The sequence below is a fragment of the Gracilinanus agilis genome, chromosome 2 (assembly GCF_016433145.1).
Source record: "Gracilinanus agilis isolate LMUSP501 chromosome 2, AgileGrace, whole genome shotgun sequence".
Classification (NCBI taxonomy): domain Eukaryota; kingdom Metazoa; phylum Chordata; class Mammalia; order Didelphimorphia; family Didelphidae; genus Gracilinanus; species Gracilinanus agilis.
In genome coordinates, this window is record NC_058131.1 from 586,639,032 (window position 1) to 586,661,218 (window position 22,187).

The window sequence follows — 22,187 nt, forward strand, 5'->3', positions numbered from 1 at the left end:
TTCTAGAACTAGATACAAATGGCCATAGATGAAGAAACTAATGTAGGCAGAGGTTAAATGACTTGCTCAGGATTACAAAGTTATTAATAATGGTTGAGGCAGGATCCTGACTTAGGTTTTCTTGACTCCAAGTATAGCCCTTTTTTCCACAACTCCACCCAACTGCTTTTGCAGGATTTATATGAAGCATTCTGATGCAGAAAAAGCACTATGTCTTGTGTCAAGTTCTTCTATCCCACAGGTTCTAGATTTATACCACTGTTAGCCTGAACTAGCCTTCCTCAAGGAGCAGGAGCCACTGGGGTGTAGGGTTATGATGTCAAGAGCCCAGATCACCCCAGATCAGTTTATCTCTGGGCCAGTCATGTGAGTTTAACATAACTAGGTCACTGACATCAAAAGATATGCTCTTCTTGTTTTCTGATGCCTGAATTTCCCTTGGCAGGTAAAAATGAGCAAACAAACAAAAAAAACAATAGAACAAAAGGACTTTTATTAAAAAATTAAAGATATTTCAGTGGATCCATAATGTTATTTTCCCTCCCATAGTGAAAACAGAAGTCTATCCATGCCTTCTTGTTACTTTATATGATTCTTGCTCTTAAGATCATAGAGAGCTGGAGGGACCTTAATCTAATTCATTCATGTCACAGGTAAAGCAACAGATATCAAGTCAAAGCATTGAAGAACCATGATTCAGACCCCAATCCTCCAACACAGGAGCTAGGGCTTTTTCTGCAGCATAATACTTCACATAAATCTTGCAAGTGATAAATCCAGTTTTGTTTTAGCACCTGGTTGGAGTGGTGGATAAAGGACTATACTTGGAGTCAAGAAAACTTAAGTTTCAATCCTGCCTCAGTCATTATTAGCTTTGTGATCCTGGGCAAGTCATTTAAATTCCATCTTCATTAGTTTCCTCAGCAGTAAAACTGGGATAATAGTAATAGAACCTACCTCCCAGGGTTGTTGAGGTGATCAAGAGAGATAATATACATAAACCAATTTGTAATCCATAAAGCACTAGATGAATGTTAGCCACTAGAGGCCTAAGTTTTTAGTAGTCTCAGATCCCTCCATTGCTATCCTCTTCCTCTGAGATTATTTCCCACTTGTACTCTATATATCTTCTATGTAAATAGTGGTTTACATGTTATCTCACCTATTGGAATGTAAGCTTCTTGAGGCCAGAAGCCATGTTTTTACTTTCTTTGTATTTTCCTTGCTTAGTCTTAGTACAATGGCATAATAAGGATTTAATAAATGCTGATTTATTGATTAATTAATTGTTAGATTCATGGTTACCAGTGAAACACTTGTCTGTCCATCTAGTATCACTCACTCTCATTAAACTAATGAATTACCTCCTTTTCTAACCTTATATGTCATTGGTCCATATCTTTCATGTCACTTTCTACATATATAACATCACTGGTGATAGCCTGTAGTCTGTTTTCTCCTATTACACAGGTTTCTGTGGCATCATTGTGCAGCATGGCAAATATTCTGGGTCTGGAATTAGAGGGGCTGGGTTTGAATCTTGGCCCTGACACTATATGCTTGCACACATCCATAAATCCTTATGACTTATAGTGTTTTCCTTTGAAAAATGAAAGTGAACAAAGTGACATCTGAGATTCCTTCCAGCTCTAAATTTTTGAACCTATGATATTCAGTCCCTCTGAAAGATGTATAAAGGGGAACTTTTTAAATTAGCATAAGCCTTAAAGAAATAAGGCCTTTTGGGCAATTAAAAATGTAATTGAAAAAACTGAGAAGATGCAAAGTCTAAGAACTGTTACTCATAGGCTATATCATTGCACTGATTACTTTAAAGATGTGGAAAGAACTGTTGAAAATGTGATATACTGGTAAACATTTTTGAGGTCTAGATTTCATAAGATTGATCTATAAAGCAGCTGGTGGTACAGCAGAGAGAATACTGGTCCCAGGAGTCAGAAAGATCTGAGTTCAAATATGACCATAGACATCTACTACCTGTGTAATCCTGGACAAGTCATTTGACCTCTGTTTGCCTCAGCTGTAAAAAGAATGTAATAATAGCATCAACCCCAAAGGGTTGTAAAGATCAAATGAGATAAGATTTATAAAAAACCACTTACTACAGTGCCTGGAACATAGTAGATGCCTTATAAATACTTATTCTTTTCCCTTCGCCTTCTCCCTACAAGAATATGTCAGGTGAACTGTGTTCAGGTGAAATGAATATAATCCAGTAAGATACAGATAGGTTCCTTCCTATACATATTGATGTAAGAACTCTATGTCAGCCAAAAAAGTCAATATTATCCTTGGCTACTTTAAGACACATAATTTGAGGTATGCTGATTTGGCTAAATTGAGGAAGGTGACAGTTCCACTACATCTGCTCTAATCAGACCACATCAGGACCACCGTGTTCAGTTCTTTCCTTATAGCTTCCTATATGCTGTAGCAGAGAAAATGGAATTTATTGAGTTTAGAACAGTGATGGGCAAACTACGTCGTGCAGGCCAGATGCAGCCCCCTGAAATGTTCTATCCAGCTGGGCAACACTGTTCCTAATCTGATGAATACAACGAGTAGGATACAATACAATGAAACTTGGAAAGAGTTGTCTTAGAAACAGACTGACAGATGAGCATTTCCTTTCCTTTGGCCCCCTCTTTAAAAAGTTTGCCCATCACTGGTCTAGAAAACTCCTTATGAGCAATCTAATCTCCGCCAATATAGATCAACAACTTCTGCAAGTTAAGAATCTTAGGGAGTTACCTTAAGATTAAAGTGTCTCATCTGGGTCACCCAGCTCATATATCTCAGAGGTAGGATTTGAACCAAGATAATCATGACTCAGAACAGCTCTCTATCTACTACATCAAGCTAATTTCTCTAAGGCTAACCATAAGGAGGAAAAATAGCCTAAGGAATCCCCAAATCTGCTATAGCTTTTAAAATCTCTCTTTAAGGTGTTTTAGCTTTATGATCCTTATAGTCTTAGGTGGTACAGTGGCTATTGTGTTAAGCCTGAAGTTAGGAAGACTCATCTTCCTGAATTCAAGTCCAGCTTCACACTTACTAACCTTGTTTGCTAACATTACTTATCTGTAAAATGAGCTATAGAAGGAAATGCAAACCTCTCCAGGATTTAGACCCTTACTTTCTGTCTTGGTGTAAATTCTAAGAGAGAAGAGCAGCAAGGCTAAGACCCATGTTAGAGATCCTAGAGCATGTGTGCCAGATGGGGCTGCTACCCCTGCCCTCTCCACACACGCCTGAGGACGATTCTCACATGACCCTTCCCTCTGCCCAGCAACCCAATGGGAGCGCTTCTTCCGTCCCCTGTCTTGGGTAAGAGGGCAGCTCATATGTAGCGTGAGGGATGCAGTTTGGGCACTTGGTCTCTAAAGAGAACCATCATTGGTCTTCTAGGCAATCAGAGTAATGACTTGCCCTGCATACATAGCCAGGAAGTGTTGGAGGCCAGATTTGAATCCTGATCCTCCCAATCTAGGGAGGATCTAGACCTGGCACTTCCATCCACTGTGCTACCTAGTACATAGCTACCCCCACTCTAGTATTTTTTCCAGGAAAACCCCAAATGTGGTCATAAAGACTTGGGCATGACTGAAAAATGACTCAACATTTTTGTGGGTTTGATCTAAAAGACCTCCTGCCAATCTTCCCTACAGTAAAACAGGATTCTTCTGAGACCTGAGAAAATGTATATTGACATATTACCTCAGTTTTCTCCTTTGCCAATCTAAATTCTTTTGATTTGTCTTCTCAAGGAAAATAATGTGTTGCCAAAGCACTAAATTGTTTAAAAGAAATTTTTAATGAGATAACCTCTCATTTCAGATTTTCTATGACTGCACCCTCCCCCCATTAAATGTCTTTTGAAAGTACCAAGCCTGTCACAAACCCCAGAATACCAGTGTTTAAGGCTTTGAGCTCTGTCCAATTCCTGTTTTACTCTTAGTTTTATCCTGCATTCCTTATGCGGGCAAAACTGCTGTAGGATTTTGATTGTATAAGGATTTAGTATAGGCCTAATGCTGACTTTCAGCATGATACTAACCTGAAGCTGGCTGGCTTCCCAGAGCAACCCTTGTCAAACTTTGTATTAACATATCTCACCAGCACTGCCAAGGATTCAAGACATTTGCCTCATGTTTATAAATTTTCTCACAAAGGATATTAAAATGAAATTTGAGGCCAAGTACATTTCAGTATAAACTTTCTGAGGACCAAATAACACTACTCACAGTCAGCCTTGTTTGGAAGTGCTTCCTCCTTCTGCAAACCACATTCTTTCCAGCCTAGGAGTTTTAGAGCACTTTATAATATGTTACTAGGCAGCATGGCAGGCTTTCAGACTTCTGTGCAAACTCTTTAGAAAGGTCAGGTTTTTTGGTAGCCATTGCACATTTCTGACTTGTACTGAGTTCAAAATAGATTAAAAGCCCAAGTTTTTTTTCTCCATATGCACTTCTCTCAAACCAGTTTTCCCCATGCTGTTTTATGATATTTATCCTTATTAAGTAAAATTTTGTTTACTTAATTTTGGTTTTGTATTGTCAGTGCATAGTGCACTGTAAATGCTTGTTGAATTGAATTGAATTGAATTTCTTCCTATCTTTCCAACCTATTAAAATGATAAAATATTATCCTTGTAGAGATGGAGGAGATCTTGGATATCAACCAGTCCAAAAACCTCATTTTACAAATGAGAAAATGATATACACCTAGTTATTTTCATTTCTGTTACCCACTAGCTAGTCACAGGATCTTACATCACATGTTTAGAACTAGAGAATTCCAGAAGTTACCTAGACCACCTCCCCTCATTTCACAGACCAGGAAACTGAGGGCCAGAGAGGTTAGGTGACTTGCCCAGGATCACACAGGTAATTAAGTAAAAGAACTGGGATTTAAACTTGGGTCCTCTGACTCCAAATCTAGTGTTCTTTTTACTATACCACATGGCCTTTCCGTTGTGTTAATTAATTATTTGTTTTAGCTCTATGTCATCTGAGAATTAGATAAGTCAGGCTGCTATGTCATCATTGATAGAAATGTTGAACAGGACAAATCCAAAATCAGAGCTTAATATAATAACTTCCATATTGACATTAATCAATTCTTGCTGAGTTGTTGCTTAGAAAGTTGATTTAAAGTCACTTCAAGGGGGGCAGCTGGGTAGCTCAGTGGATTGAGAGCCAGGCCTAGAGACCAGAGGTCCTGGGTTCAAATCTGGCCTCAGACACTTCCCAGCTGTGTGACCCTGGGCAAGTCACTTGACCCCCATTGCCCACCCTTACCACTATTCCACCAAGGAGCCAATACACAGAAGTTAAGGGTTTAAAAAAAATTTTTTTAAAATAAAGTCACTTCAAGGTAATAAAGACAGGTGGTGTAGTGACTAGATCACTGGGCCTAAAGTCAGAAAGGCCTGTGTTCAAATATGGCTTTAGACACATACTAGCTGGTATGACCCTGAACAAATCACATAACTGTTTGCCTCAATTTTCTCATTTGTAAAATGGAGTTAACAACAGTATTTACCTCCTAAGGTTATTGCTAGGATCAGATGAGACAATAATTGTAAAGCATTTAGCAAATGTCTGGAACATAATAAGCACTATATAAATGTTAGCTTAATATTATTGCTATTGTTAGTTTAAAAGTTCATTGCTACCTGACATATTTGAGCACCTTACCTGTAAAGTAAATTCTGCCTTCATTTTAGAGAAAAAGTTATAACCACCACTAATACTACCCTTACCATTCCTGGATGTAAATACATTTTCATCCTTGTTTCATTTCATATTTAAAAATGTAATCCCTTGAACCCAGAAAGCTTACAGTATAGCTGGGCATTCAAAATATAGATGCAGGAAATGAGAATAGTTACAAAGCAGTCTATCAAGACATAAGAAACAACTTAGTGTTAGTTGAAGAAATGAATATAAGAGAAGGCTTAAAAGTAAAAATAAGTCAAAGTGGAGTGGCATTAATTTAAGAAAGTTCTGTAGGGGAAAATTGTAAAAAATTGATATAGATCAGTGAAAAGGAGGCACAAAAAGCATTTAGTTCTATTTCTTATTTTGGAAACACTATGAAAATTGATGATCATTTTTAATTAGAGACTTATTTCCACCCTAGTAGAGTGGTATTTTTGTTTGCTTATTTTTTCCTGTTCTGATCAATTAGATCAAACTTCACTAAACATTTCTAAGCTTTTATTCTATGGGAGACTGCTGTATTAAGGCAGCAGGGAAATGATAAAAGTTAAATGAGATCCAGTGCTTGCTTTCGTGGAATCTTTAGTTGTTTCCAGCTGTATAATTCAGTGACTTTATATTTATAAAGAGGGAGCATTTTTGCCGATTCCCAGGACTGATTTTACCAGCTCTACCCACTACTAACCATGGTATTCACATGTTATGTGAGAATCTCTGTTATAAAGGACCACAGAGGCCATGATGGGTGCAACTAATACCTAAGCAAAAAAACCTACCACCAAGGCCCTCCAGGGATGGGAACCTCACTATTGGCTAAGGTAAACAATTAGACTTTTGGACATTTTTAATTATTAGGAGATTTCCCTTATATTTGATTTGAGATCTGCTTCTCTACAATTATCATAGTAGCCTTTTGTGAGGGACTTTTATTTAATATTTAAATGAAGTACAGTTTGTCAGTTTTTCTGTTGCCTGATGATTGAGTGCTCTTGGGTTAATGCCATGCTACGATATGATTTTTTTCTCTCTTAAATCCCCAAGTGCTCTTAATACATTTTCATTTAGTAGAGTGTAGAGATTGCTTTAGTGACGGTTACAAAAGATAATTGTCAAATTTTACATGAAGGGTTCTCTTTTAATTAAAACTATCCCCATTGTTCCAATTTTTCCTGCCTTAGATCGCCTTAGGACAACCCCAGGAAAATGAGCATTCTGTTACTGGGATTTATTTTAATTAAAAGCCACCTGACCATAGATCTGCCAAATTGTAATCATGCCTAAATACCTTCTGAATGAAACATTCCTTTATTTTGTCTATATTTGTCCATGGATAGTAGAGCCCATTAGACCCCCTGAAGGGATTAAGTAGGTCTGAATTATCAAATGAAATCAGCCATAGGGATACTTTGGAATGGGATGGCTTTCCTGCCACCCTGCAAAAACTGAGCATCACAAATTGTAGCTGCTGAAGTGGGTAGGAGTAATGAGGTCAGAAGCTAGATTGTAAAAAGTTATAAAGAGTGAGAGGAGAGGAAGAGAAGACTTCTATTGTAGATAGCCTTCTCAAAAAGTTTTACCAAAAATATCAGAAAAGATATGGGATGATAATTAGCATGACTGGGAGATCAAGTGAGTGTTTTTGAGGGTGAAGGAGACATGAGCATGATATCACTTGTTTGGGGCACATTTTTTTATTGTTGTTCACTTATTTTAGTTCTGTATGACTCTTAGTGATCTCATCTGGGGTTTTCTTGGCAAAGATACTGGAATGGTACTGCATGGTCAATTTCATTAGTGGGTTCTTTTTGTTTTGTTTTGTCTTTTCCTGCATCGAGATTATTTTATTATAATAAAGAAAACAGAAGCAAAGGAGGAGTTGAGTAGTTCTGTCTTATTTCCTTCATTTGATTTCATCATTTTATCTATCCTTTCCTTGATCTTCATCTCACCCCCAACAAAACTGGTACAAAAAGTGCAGATTTCAGGTCACTTCACTTGAAAATAACTTCATGAAAATAAACTACTCAGACTTCCCATTCAGTTACTTTTCCTCAATACCTAATAATTACAAGTGTAGTTGGAATGAAAACATGGAAAGACTGATGACACTGGGAGGCAAGTCAAGCACCTGTGCCCCTGTGGGTGCTAATTTCAGATTTACAGACTGATTCGTTATCGTATATTTTAGAAAATGATCTAACCTTCTGCAGAGGTCCCCTATCAAGTTGCTGATGATTCAAGATCAGTTTTTAAAGTTGAGAATATCCTATCTTAGATAATATGTACTAGAAGTTCAAAATTTTTTTGGCTATTCGTGGCCTATAGTATACTTAGTTTCCTGGAGCAAATTGTTAGTCAAAGGGAAAACTCTCATAAGTAAACTGTACCGACTTTACCAATGGATTACTGTTGCTAAACATCCAAAATAGCATACATAAAAGTACAGAAGTATGGGTAATAATTTTCTGTGGCTTAAGGATTATAGATGTCAGTGTTATAAACAAATGATGATGATAATTCACAATTTTGTTCTAGTTGGCAAGCAATATAAGACTCACAATAGATTAAGACATGGAAGGTGAAACAGTTTACATAATTTGCCCATAATCAAATGGCTAGATAGTGGCAGAACAAAGACTCCAACGCAGGTCTTCTCATTCTAAGTCCAATGTTCTTCCTGTTCTATCACACAATTGAGAAATGATAATTATTAATTAATTCCACTGGGCAGTTTGTATTTTATGACAGAGAAGACAACTTGATTATATATATTCTGTTTTCTAGATTTATAAGGTTTTGTTTTGTTTTAATATATATATGCAGGTAGTCTAAGACATACAAATGCTCTACTTATCAGTGACCCCTACATAAAATAATTATTATAAGCCTCATTCCTATTTTCCCTCCCAATGATGGAAATATAATATTTGCTGTCACTATTACAAGTGTGGAGATTTTGGAGAATTTGTAGTTTTGAAAGTAGAGAAAACAAACTGTGAAAACTGGAAATTTTGAGGACCTTTCCCATAGACAGCTTTGTCCAACCTACATTAATGTCCCTGCCATCACCCTTCTCTGAAAGAGATGTAAAAGAGAATGAGAAAGAAAAAATAAAGAAGAGATAATTGTTATTCATTGACACATTAGTTTAAAATAATTCAATCAAATGGAATAACTTTCCTAAAAGCCTAGATAATATTACCTGCATTGTAAACCTTAAAGCACTGTGCAAATTTGTTATTATAAAAATAATACATTTATGACTTTATAGAGCCCTAAGATTTACAAAACACTATGTAAATATTAGCTCATTTCATCCTCTCAGCTATCCTATGAGATAGTATTATGATTGCCATTTTTTTCTAATAAGAAAATGAAGGTTCAAAGAGGTCATCACTATTGTACGGAAGAAGTTAAGTGTGGAGCATGGAACACTTTGGACAGTGGGCCTTTCTGAGATGCTAAACTATAATAAAAACTATTTTGATGAAAATCAGTATGGTGACATGTCCTAAGGGCTTATTGAGATATTACCCCTATACCATATAGCTCTCATCTATAGTGCTTTTTGAGTTCTTGTATCTCTGTTTTATAGTTCTTCTGTCTTATCTATAGTCAGTCACTTCTTGCTGCTATCATCAGTGTGCTTGCCTCTAGTTGTCTTCATTACCAATTCTAAATAACAACATCTAATCAGTTGTAGAGTAAGGAAAACCTTGTTATCTATCACTGTATCTAAAAATAATTAGGCAATGAATTCCAAGTACTTTTTCTTTAAACAAATTTCTTGATCTTTAGTGTATAGACCTAAATAGGCATTTGGGCTCTCTAGCGGCCTTGTTGGCATCTTTCCACATTCTTGGCTATGTTATATATAAGATAGGTCATCAGAAGTAATGATTAATAATATTATGGGGGCAACTAGGTAGCATATTGGATAAAACCAGGCCTGGAGTTGGGAAAACCCTGGGTTCTGATCTGGCCTCAGACACATATATCCTAGCTGGGCAAATCACTTAACCTCAGTTGCCCAGCCCTACTGCTCTTTTGCCTTAAAATAGATACTTTGTATCTTTTCTAAGACAGATGAGGGGTTTTAAAAATCATTATGCACTCAAACGAGTTAGGGCTCATTAAAAATAAGCAATCTTTTGGGTAGCTGACATCAGTTAGGCACTATATTGTATGGTCAGATCCTTATAACTATCCATTATTTTAAAAGATGTACATTGATTTCTGGTGTAGAAGATTTTTGTTTCTCTTATTCAGATTGCCATCTCAGTGGGAAAATTAAGATGTGTGAAGGGTAAGGAAAGCCAATTTGACATACCAGTTTTGTGATCATGAGACAATTCACTTAGCCTCTTGAGTGAGGCGAGCCACTCTCTAAGACTATTAAGTTACACTTCAGTTACTGCTATTCATAGATGGAAAGAGACAAAAACTTTGCACGACTTTGAAGTCAGTTAAGTCTTTTCTGGTGAATTAGACGGGCTGGGCAAATGACAGCTTCATACTGGCAGTATGGCATAATAGAAGGACTATCACAATAAAAATCAGAACCTGGCATCTACCCCTGCCCATGGACTAGACACACGGCCCTGGACAAATCACCTCATCTTTCTCATATCAGCTTCTTTATGTGTAAAGAAGAAATAATAAATATATGCTCTGCCTACTTCATATGGTTATTATAAAGATCAAGTGAGACAATGTATAAGAAAGCATATTGAAAACTTGGAAAATACTATTAAAATATGATTCTAAAGTGCTTTCTTTTCAATCCATAAAGTTATTATATTATTAGCTATTATTATGTCTTTCTGCCTTATTCATTTCATTGGAAGGCTTATTTACTTCTCTTCAGGTAGATCATCATTACAGAAAACATGTTACTCTATTGTTTTTCTTCCAAATCTGGGGGCACTCATCATTTTTTAAAAAATGATCTGTCTTTTGTAGATGTGGCAGATCAATATTTCCAAAAGGGTATGACCATCCTTAAGGAAGCCAAAGGAATAACCAATGACAAATATTTTGCAATTCAAGATGAATTTTGCCATTTTCTTCGCAATACTGGTAATCAGAAGGTAAGGCATTTTGGAAAAGGGCTTACAAATTTCCCTCCAAAGACTTTAAATGCTGATATTTACAGTGAGAAATCAACTTGATTCAAAGGACTATCTCAAAATGCTTAGAAGTATTCATAAGAACAGCAATCTGAAAATATGTTTTTAATGGGCAAACTAATGATAGTAAATCTTGTCTTTGTAGCTCAAGCTTTAGCCATGGTTGGTATGTGCCAATTATTTTCCATAAATTATTGGCTAGTGAAGTAAAACTGCCCCCAAATCAATTCCAAAGTAAAATATAAATTAATTTTAGGTAGTCTGCTCTTTTGAATTATCTGTGCCACTAATCTTCTTTGTCACATAGAGTTGAAAGACAGTCCTGCCACATTGGTCAGGATTAGCAGTCTGTACTGATCCCATATCCTCAAATCTAACCAAAGGTACATCATATGCCATTTTGACCAATCTTTAAAATGGAACCTCTGATTGCTAGTGGTTCTTCTATGGGATCCTAGGAGACTGATGATTTATCCTTTTTAATAGTTTGAGACCTAAAATTTTGTTACATATACTAATAAACATTAAAGATAACCCTATAGATAAATCATTTGAAACATTTTATCTCACACGTTTCAGAATTATCCTATAGGTATAAAAAGTTTAAAATATTTCATTTGTATATAAACACTCTTATAAGACTGAATTTTAATTTCATTTTGCCATTCTCCTGCTCTTTGATTGGCACCCTACTGACTATATAAAACCAGGTCCCTTCAAGGCCTTCTACAATCTAGCCCCAACTTACTTTTCTAGATTTTCCACCCACAACCTACATACATGAGCCCTTTCTTTCACTCAAACTATTTTAGTCAATGGTCTTTCCCATCTAGAATATCTTGCCCACTTCCATCTGTCCAGATCTTTAAAGACCCAGTTCAATCTCATCTTTTTTGTGAAAAGCTCCTTGATCACTCCAGAAAATTTTTCCTTCCTCTAAAGCCATGTACTAGTGACAAATTCAACTGAGTATTAAAAAGTGGGAAGGATGAGTGGGAAAAGACGCTAAAAACTTAGAAGTAGGTAGGGGCAGAGGGCTTTCATGTCATGCCCTGCTCTGGGGTGGTACAGGTCAGAGAAAGAGGTTTACCTATAAAGAGGCTGAGGGTTGGCATAAAGCATCCACTAACTTCCTATTTTTTTAACTAATTATTCCTGGTAACTATGTACTAAACTCATGTTTTTCTCTGTTGAAGAAAAAGTGAAAGTGTTGGCAGCTCTTTCCATACCAACAAACTCCACCCTCCTGAACCATTTGTTGGCTGTGAAATTCATTGACAACTAATCATGACTTAATATACTATTCTCTTGTAAATTACAAAAAATATTTAATTGTCATTTAGCTTTTCCTTTCTCATCTACCCAGTGTGATCATAAGCCCTTTAAGGGTATATGCTAGTTTATGCTTCTTTGTATTCATGACTAAATGCAAGACCCTAGTCAAGTCATTCTTCTCTAAGCATCTTGCCTCAGCCAATTTTTAAAAGTTTTAACCAATTTCCTTTTTTTTTTCCTATCATGTGTGACTTAGAAGCTAAGTATGGCAGCTATTTGAAAATATGACTCCTATAGTCTCTTCCTTTCATTGGCTATATACAGCCAGTTAGTCATTTCCTTTGGAAACATTGGAAGACTCCACTCATCCCTGAAGTTCCATTCATTTCCAACAAATTTTTGATACAGTATCAGACAAGCAGAATAGCTAATCAATCTAATAACAAATTAAAAACAAACAAGCCTAATTTCTTTATCATAAAGGATTAAGAAATCTTCCTTTTCTTTTTGTTTCACAGAAATTTATGATTCTGGTAGAGTATTAAATGATTTATTATTTTGTGCATATTAACAGACCTTTGAAGCTCTGAAGTTTGGCCCCCTTGTGTCTATGTTTTATACACACACACACACACACACACACACACACACACACACACACACGAGAGCTGAGTCAGGAAGACCAGGTTTCAAGTCTCACCTCTGGACAAGTCCCGTCATTTCTCAGTGCCCACAGTCAGCTGTTTCAGACATAAGGTACAGCAGAAGGGTTAATCTCCCTTGGAAGAGGAAGTTCCTCATCTGAAGCTTCTTAAACAAATGTAATCATATATACAGTCCAAGAAAAAAGTCTACCTATATCTCTGGACCCATTAATTTATTTGAAATCTGTGTGTGTGTGTGTTTGAAAGAGAGAATATATATTTATGTATAAGGCTAGACATGTAATTTTATTGGCAAAGGTAATTCCCTCTACCAATGCAGATGTTCTACAATTTACAGTCTTAGAGAGTAGCATCCAACATTGAGGAGTTAACAATTTCACAGCTAGTATATGTCAGTGATGGGGCTTTAATCTCAAGTCTTTCTGACTCTGAGATTAGGTCTCCATATTGTCTCTTATATATACTAAATGTATCTATATACAGGTGTATATGTGCCTATATATATATATATATATATATATATATATATATGACATAAAAATGTCATATTTGGATAAATATTCCATAGGCAATTTATATAACTTACAGCAAATCTTAAATCTAACAGATTTTAAATAGAGTTTCAGTATTTCATGGAGAGATTAAAATGTTTTAGACAGGATTTTTTTCCCAGCATTTTTGTGTGAATGATAAGATTAGCTAGGGGGATATGATTTCATTCTTTTCTTACCAACCCTGTCTTTTTTATTATTATTATTCCATAGCTAGGATTTAAATAAATTAGACCAAACAAAATGTCATGTCAGGTTTTGGTGTTTATTTTTGGCATCTGAAATTATTTGTGATGAAAAACTCAGGAATATATCCTAGATTTTATGAAAGCATCTAAATTAGAAAGATAGCTTAGCTTTGGTTTGATTTTTCCCCCCTAGGTGAGTGGAAGAAGATCCCCTAACTAAAAATGTTAACTTATTTCACTACTTAACAAAAATAAACAAATGGGATATCCAAAATGGGCTTTCCTTCTTTTTGTGTAGCTTCATTCTGTTTTCAGGTTATGCCATCTGAAAGGCCTAGATCACATACTCACTTTTTTTTTAATGTAGCTGTATGTTCCTGTCTCTTTAACTGAAGAAGACTATAAGGCACTTGTACAAAACTTCATTCCTCCAGAGAGTAAAAATAAGCCTCAGTTACATAATATTAACAGTCGGTGCTCCTCATCCGTTCCTGAACATTTCCAACCAAATACTTTTTTATTCCTTTTTATAGAGAGCAACTCAGATATTGAAGGAATCACTAGGTGCCAAAGTAGCGACATTTGGGAATATCAGTCCCGAAGTAGCAGGGACTTACTGTCTCCTTGGAGAAGCAGACCTGGCACAAGGAGACCAGAACATGGCATACAAGAAATTTAAGAAGGTAAGCCTAATAATAAGTCAAGACAAATGCCTACATACTCCTTCCTCAACATTTGTTGGAGGGGATGGGGGTGGGTTGAGAAGTGAAGGGTGGAGCTTAGGGCAGTGGAAAGCTTAGTTGGGTAAGCTGATACTGCCTTTGATCTGAACAAACATATACATGATATCTACTTCTCAGGTGAAGAAATGGTATTCTTTTGCAAATTTCATTTTAACTGAATCTTATTCTCAGAAAACCTTCTAATTAATTATGAAAATATATAAAACATGGAGCCCAAGAAGGAAGTGCTTCCTAATTCTTAATAAGAGTGAAAAAGCTAACTCTAGCATTGAGAGGGATATGTTGAAGGGATGGAGAGGGGGGACATTGGGAGGGAGCCATTGTGCAGTTTCATATATAGCTCTACCTCTCCTGCTGCCCTAAAGAGAGAGGGAGGCTGTCCCTTTCTCCTAGCTTCAGAGGCACAGCCTGTCCTGCCTAATCTCAAAAGCAAGTCTCTGCTATCTACCACATGGGTACCTCTATCTTAGATGCCTCTAGATCTGGGCACATGCAAAAGCTGGGTTACAGTTATAAGGAATTACAGGCTGTATAGGAATTCAAGAAAGAAAATATTGAAAATTGAAACCGATATAAAGTTAAAATATTTCAAAAATAATTTAAATGAAATGTGACCCCCCCCACCCAGACCCATGTGAGCAAATTTATGGCACACATGCAGGGGGGAGGCTCTCCCTCCCCATGCATACCTGAGGACATTCTTCACTTCCCCTGCCTCTCCGCTGCTATCCTTATGTCAGAAAGGACTCAGGGATAAATATATAGCTTAATCTTAGAGGCTTCATAGTCTCTCATATATCATAATCTCTTATCATAGATAAGGCCTTAGAGCAGGGGTCAGCAACGTATGGCTCTCTGGCTCCACCTCCGGACCGGCCAGTCTGGGCAGAGCCCCAGGATGTGCCCCAGGGGGCCCTTCAGCCCCCGCCCCATGTCCAACGCCTTCTGCCTCCATCCTCCTCCTTCTGCAGGCATTTATGGCTCTCACAGCCAAAAAGGTTGCCGACAGTTGCCTTAGAGGCTTGTAGTCTGATACCCACACACACGCTTTTTTAGATGAGAAAATTGAGACCAGATGAAATTAAATGACTTGCTCAAAATCATGCAGCACCAACAGTGGGATTTGAATCTAAATCCTTCAACTCGAAAGCTTGTTCCTTTTCCACTGTACCATCTTTGCTGCCTCCATGTGAGATCTAGTCTTAAAGGACAGAAAGAGACCAAGGGGAATTTCATATAGACTCACTTTCATTACTGGTTTCTAGGAACTAAAGATCAATTTGGTTGTAGCAATTCCTGGATTTAATAAGCTCTGGCATAAATGAAAGTTAGCAACCCTTTATTTCTTAAGTTTAAAATTCTATTAATTATAAATTTCAGATACAATGGCCTCAACATTGGGAAGGTAAGAAAATATAGCTTATTTAGCAGTTCACTGGAATTAAAGAGAAAGATACTGAAATTTGTCTTGTGTGTATGTACATATGCACACACACACATATTTATATGTAATCATTCTACTTAATCTAAGGCCAGTGGCTGGTTCTTCAGTGAACCCAGAGGACAAGTGATTACTGAAAGCAGGCTCTGTTACATCTGCTGCTAAATGGGAACTTTTTCAAATGCCACATTTAGCATTTGGGTTGTGTAAAGCCGGCAGCTCTTAAAGTTACCAGCTAAGCGTGGATTTTTCTGCTATTTGTATCACAATAGCAGCTGCAGTTCCCAAGTTTCCAGCTTAGTAGCCTGGAATCCACTTAATTGCTGCTTTTCCAGATGTATCCTTATGCTGAATGGTCCAAAGCATGGTTATTAAGAGTATGAAAAACAGACCAAGGAAGCATAACAGAAGGTGGGATTAAATTACTAAATAGTATACTGGATCATTTATCTGCCTGTAATGAAAATACTGGGATTCTGTTGGCCTCCAAAGAGAATTTCAGTGCTCAAAATCAAAACATTTTTCCATCAGAAAACCCAGTTAAATGAGTATAACTGCCAACATTTCAAGTTAGGTGACAATATTCAAAAAGAATTCATGAGCAATCTTAAATTGGCCACTAAAAAATGTGTTAAACACGGAGAATTCTGTTTATAATTCAAAATGATGTAGTAAATCAACATTGTGAAAATTAACATTGTGAAATTTTTATTGTTGTTCAGTTGTTCAGTTGTGTCCAACTCTTCATGACTCCATGGACCATAGCATGTAGGCCCTTCTATCCTCTACTATCTCCCAAAGCCTTCTATAAAATTAATTGTTCTTCATTCTCCATTGTGCTATTTAATAGGATTTAGCTCATTGCCTGGTTAAAGTAAGCCCAAATTAGTGAAAAATTCATCAAAGAATGAGATTATTATTTTAGTCTCCTTTAGTAAACCCAAAACATACTGTACTGCATAGTCCTATAAAAAAAAGCAGGGCTAATTTATTTATATAGTAAGCTCTTATGTGAGCACATGTTCTATGTCTAAAATTCAGAATTAGTATCTCTCAACCCATTTTATTAGTAGTGCTGCCACATTTTAGATATTTCTGTCTTAGTATATTTCTTCAAGTCTTATACACTCATATGAATAAAACTTACCCAAAGCTGCTAATAGTCTAAATCTATCTGATGTTAAACTCTTTTCAGATACATAGGAAAGGAAACTGAATTGAAAACCCTGATGATCCAAGAGTTCTGGGTTGGTCTTTTTTTCACTCATTGGTACAGAAAAATAGCAGTGAATAAATGATACTTTTGACCCAAATATAGCCTATGACCAAGTACTTAACCCAAATTTTACAATAAGGAACTGTAAATGCCCCATAAAAGAAAAAGAAAAAATCCATACTTCTTCTCTGGTACAAAGGATTTTAAACAGATTTTCCAGATCACAGGAGCACTATGCTCCTAACTCCAGAGATGTAGAAGGGATACCTGTATTCCCTCCCCCAACCTGAAAAAATGAAAACCATTTTTCTACAAGTTCCTTTTCCACAACTAGACATCATCCTCTATGATTTCCTCCTTTACTTCAGTCTCTTTTGAAGAGGTAGCCCTTCTCACTAAGTATAGCCTCTTTACATGTGCCCTTGATTCATTTGCTTCCTATCTTCTCTAGCAGATTGCTCCACTATTATCCTTTCTAATCTTGTCCTTCCCTGCTGTCTACAAAAACACCTAAGTCTCCCCTATCTTTAAAGGCCCTACCATTTTTCTATCATCCTTTCTCTTCTTCTCTTATAAATCCAACTATACTACCAAACTGAAAATATTCTTTCCCGAGTTACCAATTGTCTCTCTTTTACAATCCTTGCCGTCTCAAAATTAAAACTAAGTATTGGTTCTGAGGTAGTAGAGTGGTAAGATCTAGGCCAGGGATAAGCAAACTTTTTAAAGAGGGGGACCAAAGGAAAGGAAATGCTCATCTGTTTCTAAGGCAACTCTTTGGAAGCTTCATTGTATTGTATCCTACTCATTGTATTTGTCAGATTAGGAATAATATCACGTGGGCCTGGATAGAACATTTCAAGGGGCTACATCTGGCCCGCAGGCCATAGTCGGGCCATAGCTTGCCCATCACTGGTCTGGGCAATTAGGACTAAGTGACTTGCCCACAGTCACATGGTTAGGAAGTATCTTAGGCCAAAACTGAACTCGTAACCTCCCATCCCCATGTCTAGTTCTCTATCTCTCGAGCCACCAGCTATCCCTAGTTCCCCCTCTAGTTGTCTCTTAATTGCCAAATCTAATCATCTTTTCTTAGGCCTCATCTTTCTTTACTTCTCTACAGCATTTTACTTTGTTGACCATTTCTTCCTCCTGGATGCTTTCTCTTCCCTATATTTTCATAACTCTGCTTTTTCCTAGTTCTCCTCGTCTCTTCCTTCAAAGACTCCTTTGTTGGATCATCATTTCTATGCAGAAGATTCTCTGTATCCAGCTTTAGTCTTTCTTCCAAGATCTGGGTCAACATCACAAACTGCCTACTAGACTTTTGGAACTGGAAGCCCCAAGGGCAGCTCAGACTCAACAAGGGTAACAAGAGTTACCCTTCTCCCCAATCACTGTTCTCCAGACATCCCTGGTACACCATCCTTTTAAAGCATCAGGGCGAACAAACTCTGTGCCCTCTATCCTTAGCTCTTTATTCTTTTACTTCACATATTCAGTTGTTGAATTTGTTTTTACCACTACAATATCTCTCACATGTTGCCTTCTCTCTACTCATATAACTACCACACAGGCCCTTATCACCCCTTTGTTGGCCTGTTACAGTAGCTTCCTAACCGGTCTTATTGCCCTGTGTTTCTTTCTACTTCAGTCCATCCTCCAGGTACCAAAGTAATTTTCCTTAAAGATCTGGTCATGTCATTTACCATCATCTCCATAACACACAATAAATTCCAGTGGCTCCCTTTTACTTCCACAATTAAATATAAAATGCTTATTTAAAGTCTTCACAACCTGGCTTCATCAGGTCTTTCCAGCCTTATTACATGACTACCCTCCACACATTCTAGAGTCTTGCTATGCTGATCTACTTGTTTTTACATAAAGCACTCCATTTTCCATCTCATTGCCTTTCTAGCTACTGTCCCATGCCAGGAATCCTCTCCCTCATTGCTGCTCTTTTGAATTCTTGGTTTCCTTTAGAGACTGGGAAAGTGCCTTTTTTGGGAAGGGCCAGTATTATAGTTCTGTTGTCTTCCCAGATTAATCTGATTGCCCCGATTAAAAACCCATTATAACAAAAAAAAAGTTTTCTTTTTCTAGCTGAGACCTATTTTGGACCCCTAACTTCTAGGGATTACCTTCCCTTCCCATTACTAATAATCTTGTTTTGAATGTATTTTGTATATACTTATCTTAGTATGTGTTGTCTCTCCCATTAGAATATAACCTCCTTAAGGGTAGGGACAATTTCACTCATGTCTTTGTGTCCTTAAAACATACCACATATAGCAGTCTTGATACTTGTTGACTAATTTAATTTTTAAATGCTTGATTTTTATGGCATAGAATATAAACATAAGTGACTTGACACATTTATTTCACAGCAGATAAATAAAAAAACCTTAGCAACATTTTTATTCCATCTGGATTATTTTCATTCCAATTCTATATCGACTTCAGACCAAAGTGAGAAATTCACTTTGTGTTGCTGAATTCAAAGAAGGTTTGCCATTTGAATTCTTGGTAAGAAGGATTTGGAGGGTGGAGAATACAAGCTATTAGAATTGTTGGGGCATCCAAACATCAAGATTTCTGGTGGCCTATTCGTGTTGTCTGTGTTTTTAAAGTAAAATGGAAATACCTACTTTATTAGAACACAGGAGAAATGAAATTATGGCAGTACAACATTTTATAATTCACTTTGCATTTCTTGCCTAACAACACTATAGACATTTAAAACATTCCCAAGTCAGTATACTGATGAAAATCTTTGGTGTGAAAAGCAATTACTGTATACATTTATTCATTTCTTCATTCAGCAGCCATTTATTAAGGTGCCTACTGTGTCCCAATGTGGCTAAGCATTTGGGAAACAAAAAAACAAAAAAAACAAAAGCAGTTCCTACCCATAGCTAATTTACATTCTATTAGATTAACAGAAGGATTATTTACCTTGTTTTCTTTGTTTAATAAGACATTCTTGACCACAGTAATCATAACTTGAGCATTAGTGATGTGTTATAAATCTGTTTCAGCAGAGATCTTGAGAACAGAGATGTTGCTTGTGCTTGTTCTTTCAGTGCTCCATATATTTGTAGAATTGTAGCTATAACCTGTTCTAATTCTTCTTGCCTTCTGGTTTTGAGGCAATACAGCCACTAAGGAAACTATCACCATCTTTAGCCACCAAGAAGATCAAAGAATCAAGAAGTAGCCCGATGATGATTTTAATAAATTGTCAAATCTTTGTCATTTTTTATGAAAGTATATGAGTAAACACTGTGTTTTTCCTTAGATTTTTGGAGATCTTAAGTAAAACAGAACATATACATTGTACAGATTGTCAGTCATTCATCAAACATTTATTAAACGTCTACTATGTGGCCAAATACTGTGCTAGGAACTAGGAATACAGAGGCAAAAATAAAACTGCCCCTCCGCTGGAGGAGCTAATATATAAATATGCATGTGTGTATATGTATATATGCATATGTATACACATTTGAGATGAGAAAATCGACACATACACATATAAATCTGTAATAAGCAAATCAAGATAACTTGGGCAGTCTTAGCTGGTGGGCTCAGAAGAAGCCTCAAGAAGTGACATCTGAGCTTTGAAAATTGTCTAAGGAAACCTATACAATGTCAGTAAAATTTTAATGTTGTGGTGAATGAATTAATTATCAGCCCCTCTCAAAATGAACTGTATCAGTGGCTCTCATAAATATGTAAATATATTATACTGTGATTTTAATATTAAATCCGATTTTTTAAAGTTAAGTGGAGGTATTTGTTGACTTGTAAGAGAAAGGAAATGTCTATTTTGGCAGGAAGTATCAGCTGCCAAAAAAGGGGTCTTTAATGGACTTTTTAAAATATAAAAATGCAGTATTCACTCTGTTATCCTAAAATAATAAATTTCTGAAGTTTCTGTTTCTAAGGCTATAGAATTCTGTTCAGTTATTAACCTGCCAAGAAAAGACATACGCCCTCAGACTAGGAATGAATATCTGGCAGTTAATAGAGGACAACAGCAGCACAAACAAAAAAGGACATTTCCAGATGAAAGCCATCCTTGATCTGTAAATTTTCAAAGGCCAAGTCTTTTTTGCCAAGATAATAAGAATTCAAAAACTTTGAAAGTTTCATTTTTTTAAAAAATCATTTTTACAGGTTTTTTCCCTTTCCAAAGCATGAACTTTAAAGCAAAACAGCTGCATTCTTGGAGTTTTATTGAGACTGAACAAAATTTCCTGAGGCTTGAGCCCATAAAGTCACAAAATTTTGGTGGCTTCTTATGTGCATATGAAAATGGCTGTCAGAGAATAAACAAGATCTACAGAAAATCCCCAAATATTGCTTTAGCTGTTAACTTTAAATCTATTATTTCCACCTTTTTTTTTTAAACTCAAGTAAAGCTGCCAAAATTTTGGCAGCCTGATTTAACTTTCACTCCCCCTTTGTGTGTCTATAAGAATACTAAGATAACAGAGAAGTACCTGAGACAGGAAATAGGAAGGAAAAAGTAAGGGCCAGGTAATCTACAAATGAATGATTCATCTAGAGTGCTAAAAGTTAGTTATATATGTAACAATGAACAAATAATGTCTTTAGGAAGCCATTTCAGGTTCTAGGCCTCAGCTTCTTCATCTGTAAAATGAGGAAGTTAGACTTTATAATTTTTTTACATTTATCATGTTCCAGATAACAATAGCATTTATATGACACTTTAAGGTTTGCAAAGTACTTTACATATATTACCTCATTTGATCCTCACAACCCTATGAAATAGATGCTATTTCTCTTTTTTAAAATATCTAATATCCTTTTATTATAGAATATAAACAATGCATGTTATAAATTATTCTTGACAGTTAAAAAAAGGAAAACGTTTCATATTCAATTTCTGCTAAAAGGCTTTGTGGGTGTTCATTTAAACTGAAATGAGATAAGTGCTAGGTAACACTATACAGTTTTATTTAGGCTACTGTGGTCAATGACAAGGTTCTATCTATTGCTGTTAATTTTTTTAAACCCTTAAAAATATCTGAAAAGAATTATTCATTTCCACATTGAAGTTGAGGTATATATTAAATGAAATAGGTGTAAAGCACTTTACAAGCCTTAAAATGCTTTATAAATGAAATGTTAACAGAAAAAATCACAAGATCATTCCAGCACAACAATTATTAGTATGAAAATATATTAGCAAGAATAGAAAGAGAA

At 36.2% G+C, this 22,187-nt stretch overlaps 1 protein-coding gene across 1 annotated transcript in view; it reads left to right on the forward strand.

Annotated features, from left to right (window-relative positions):
- The window catches only part of TTC23 (tetratricopeptide repeat domain 23), a 92,087-nt gene that overhangs the window by 67,619 nt on the left and 2,281 nt on the right, over positions 1-22,187 (forward strand). The window contains exons 5-6 of the mRNA XM_044660130.1: positions 10,707-10,834; positions 14,086-14,235. Coding sequence (XP_044516065.1) covers positions 10,707-10,834; positions 14,086-14,235 — 278 coding nt within the window. The remainder of the gene's footprint in view (positions 1-10,706; positions 10,835-14,085; positions 14,236-22,187) is intronic.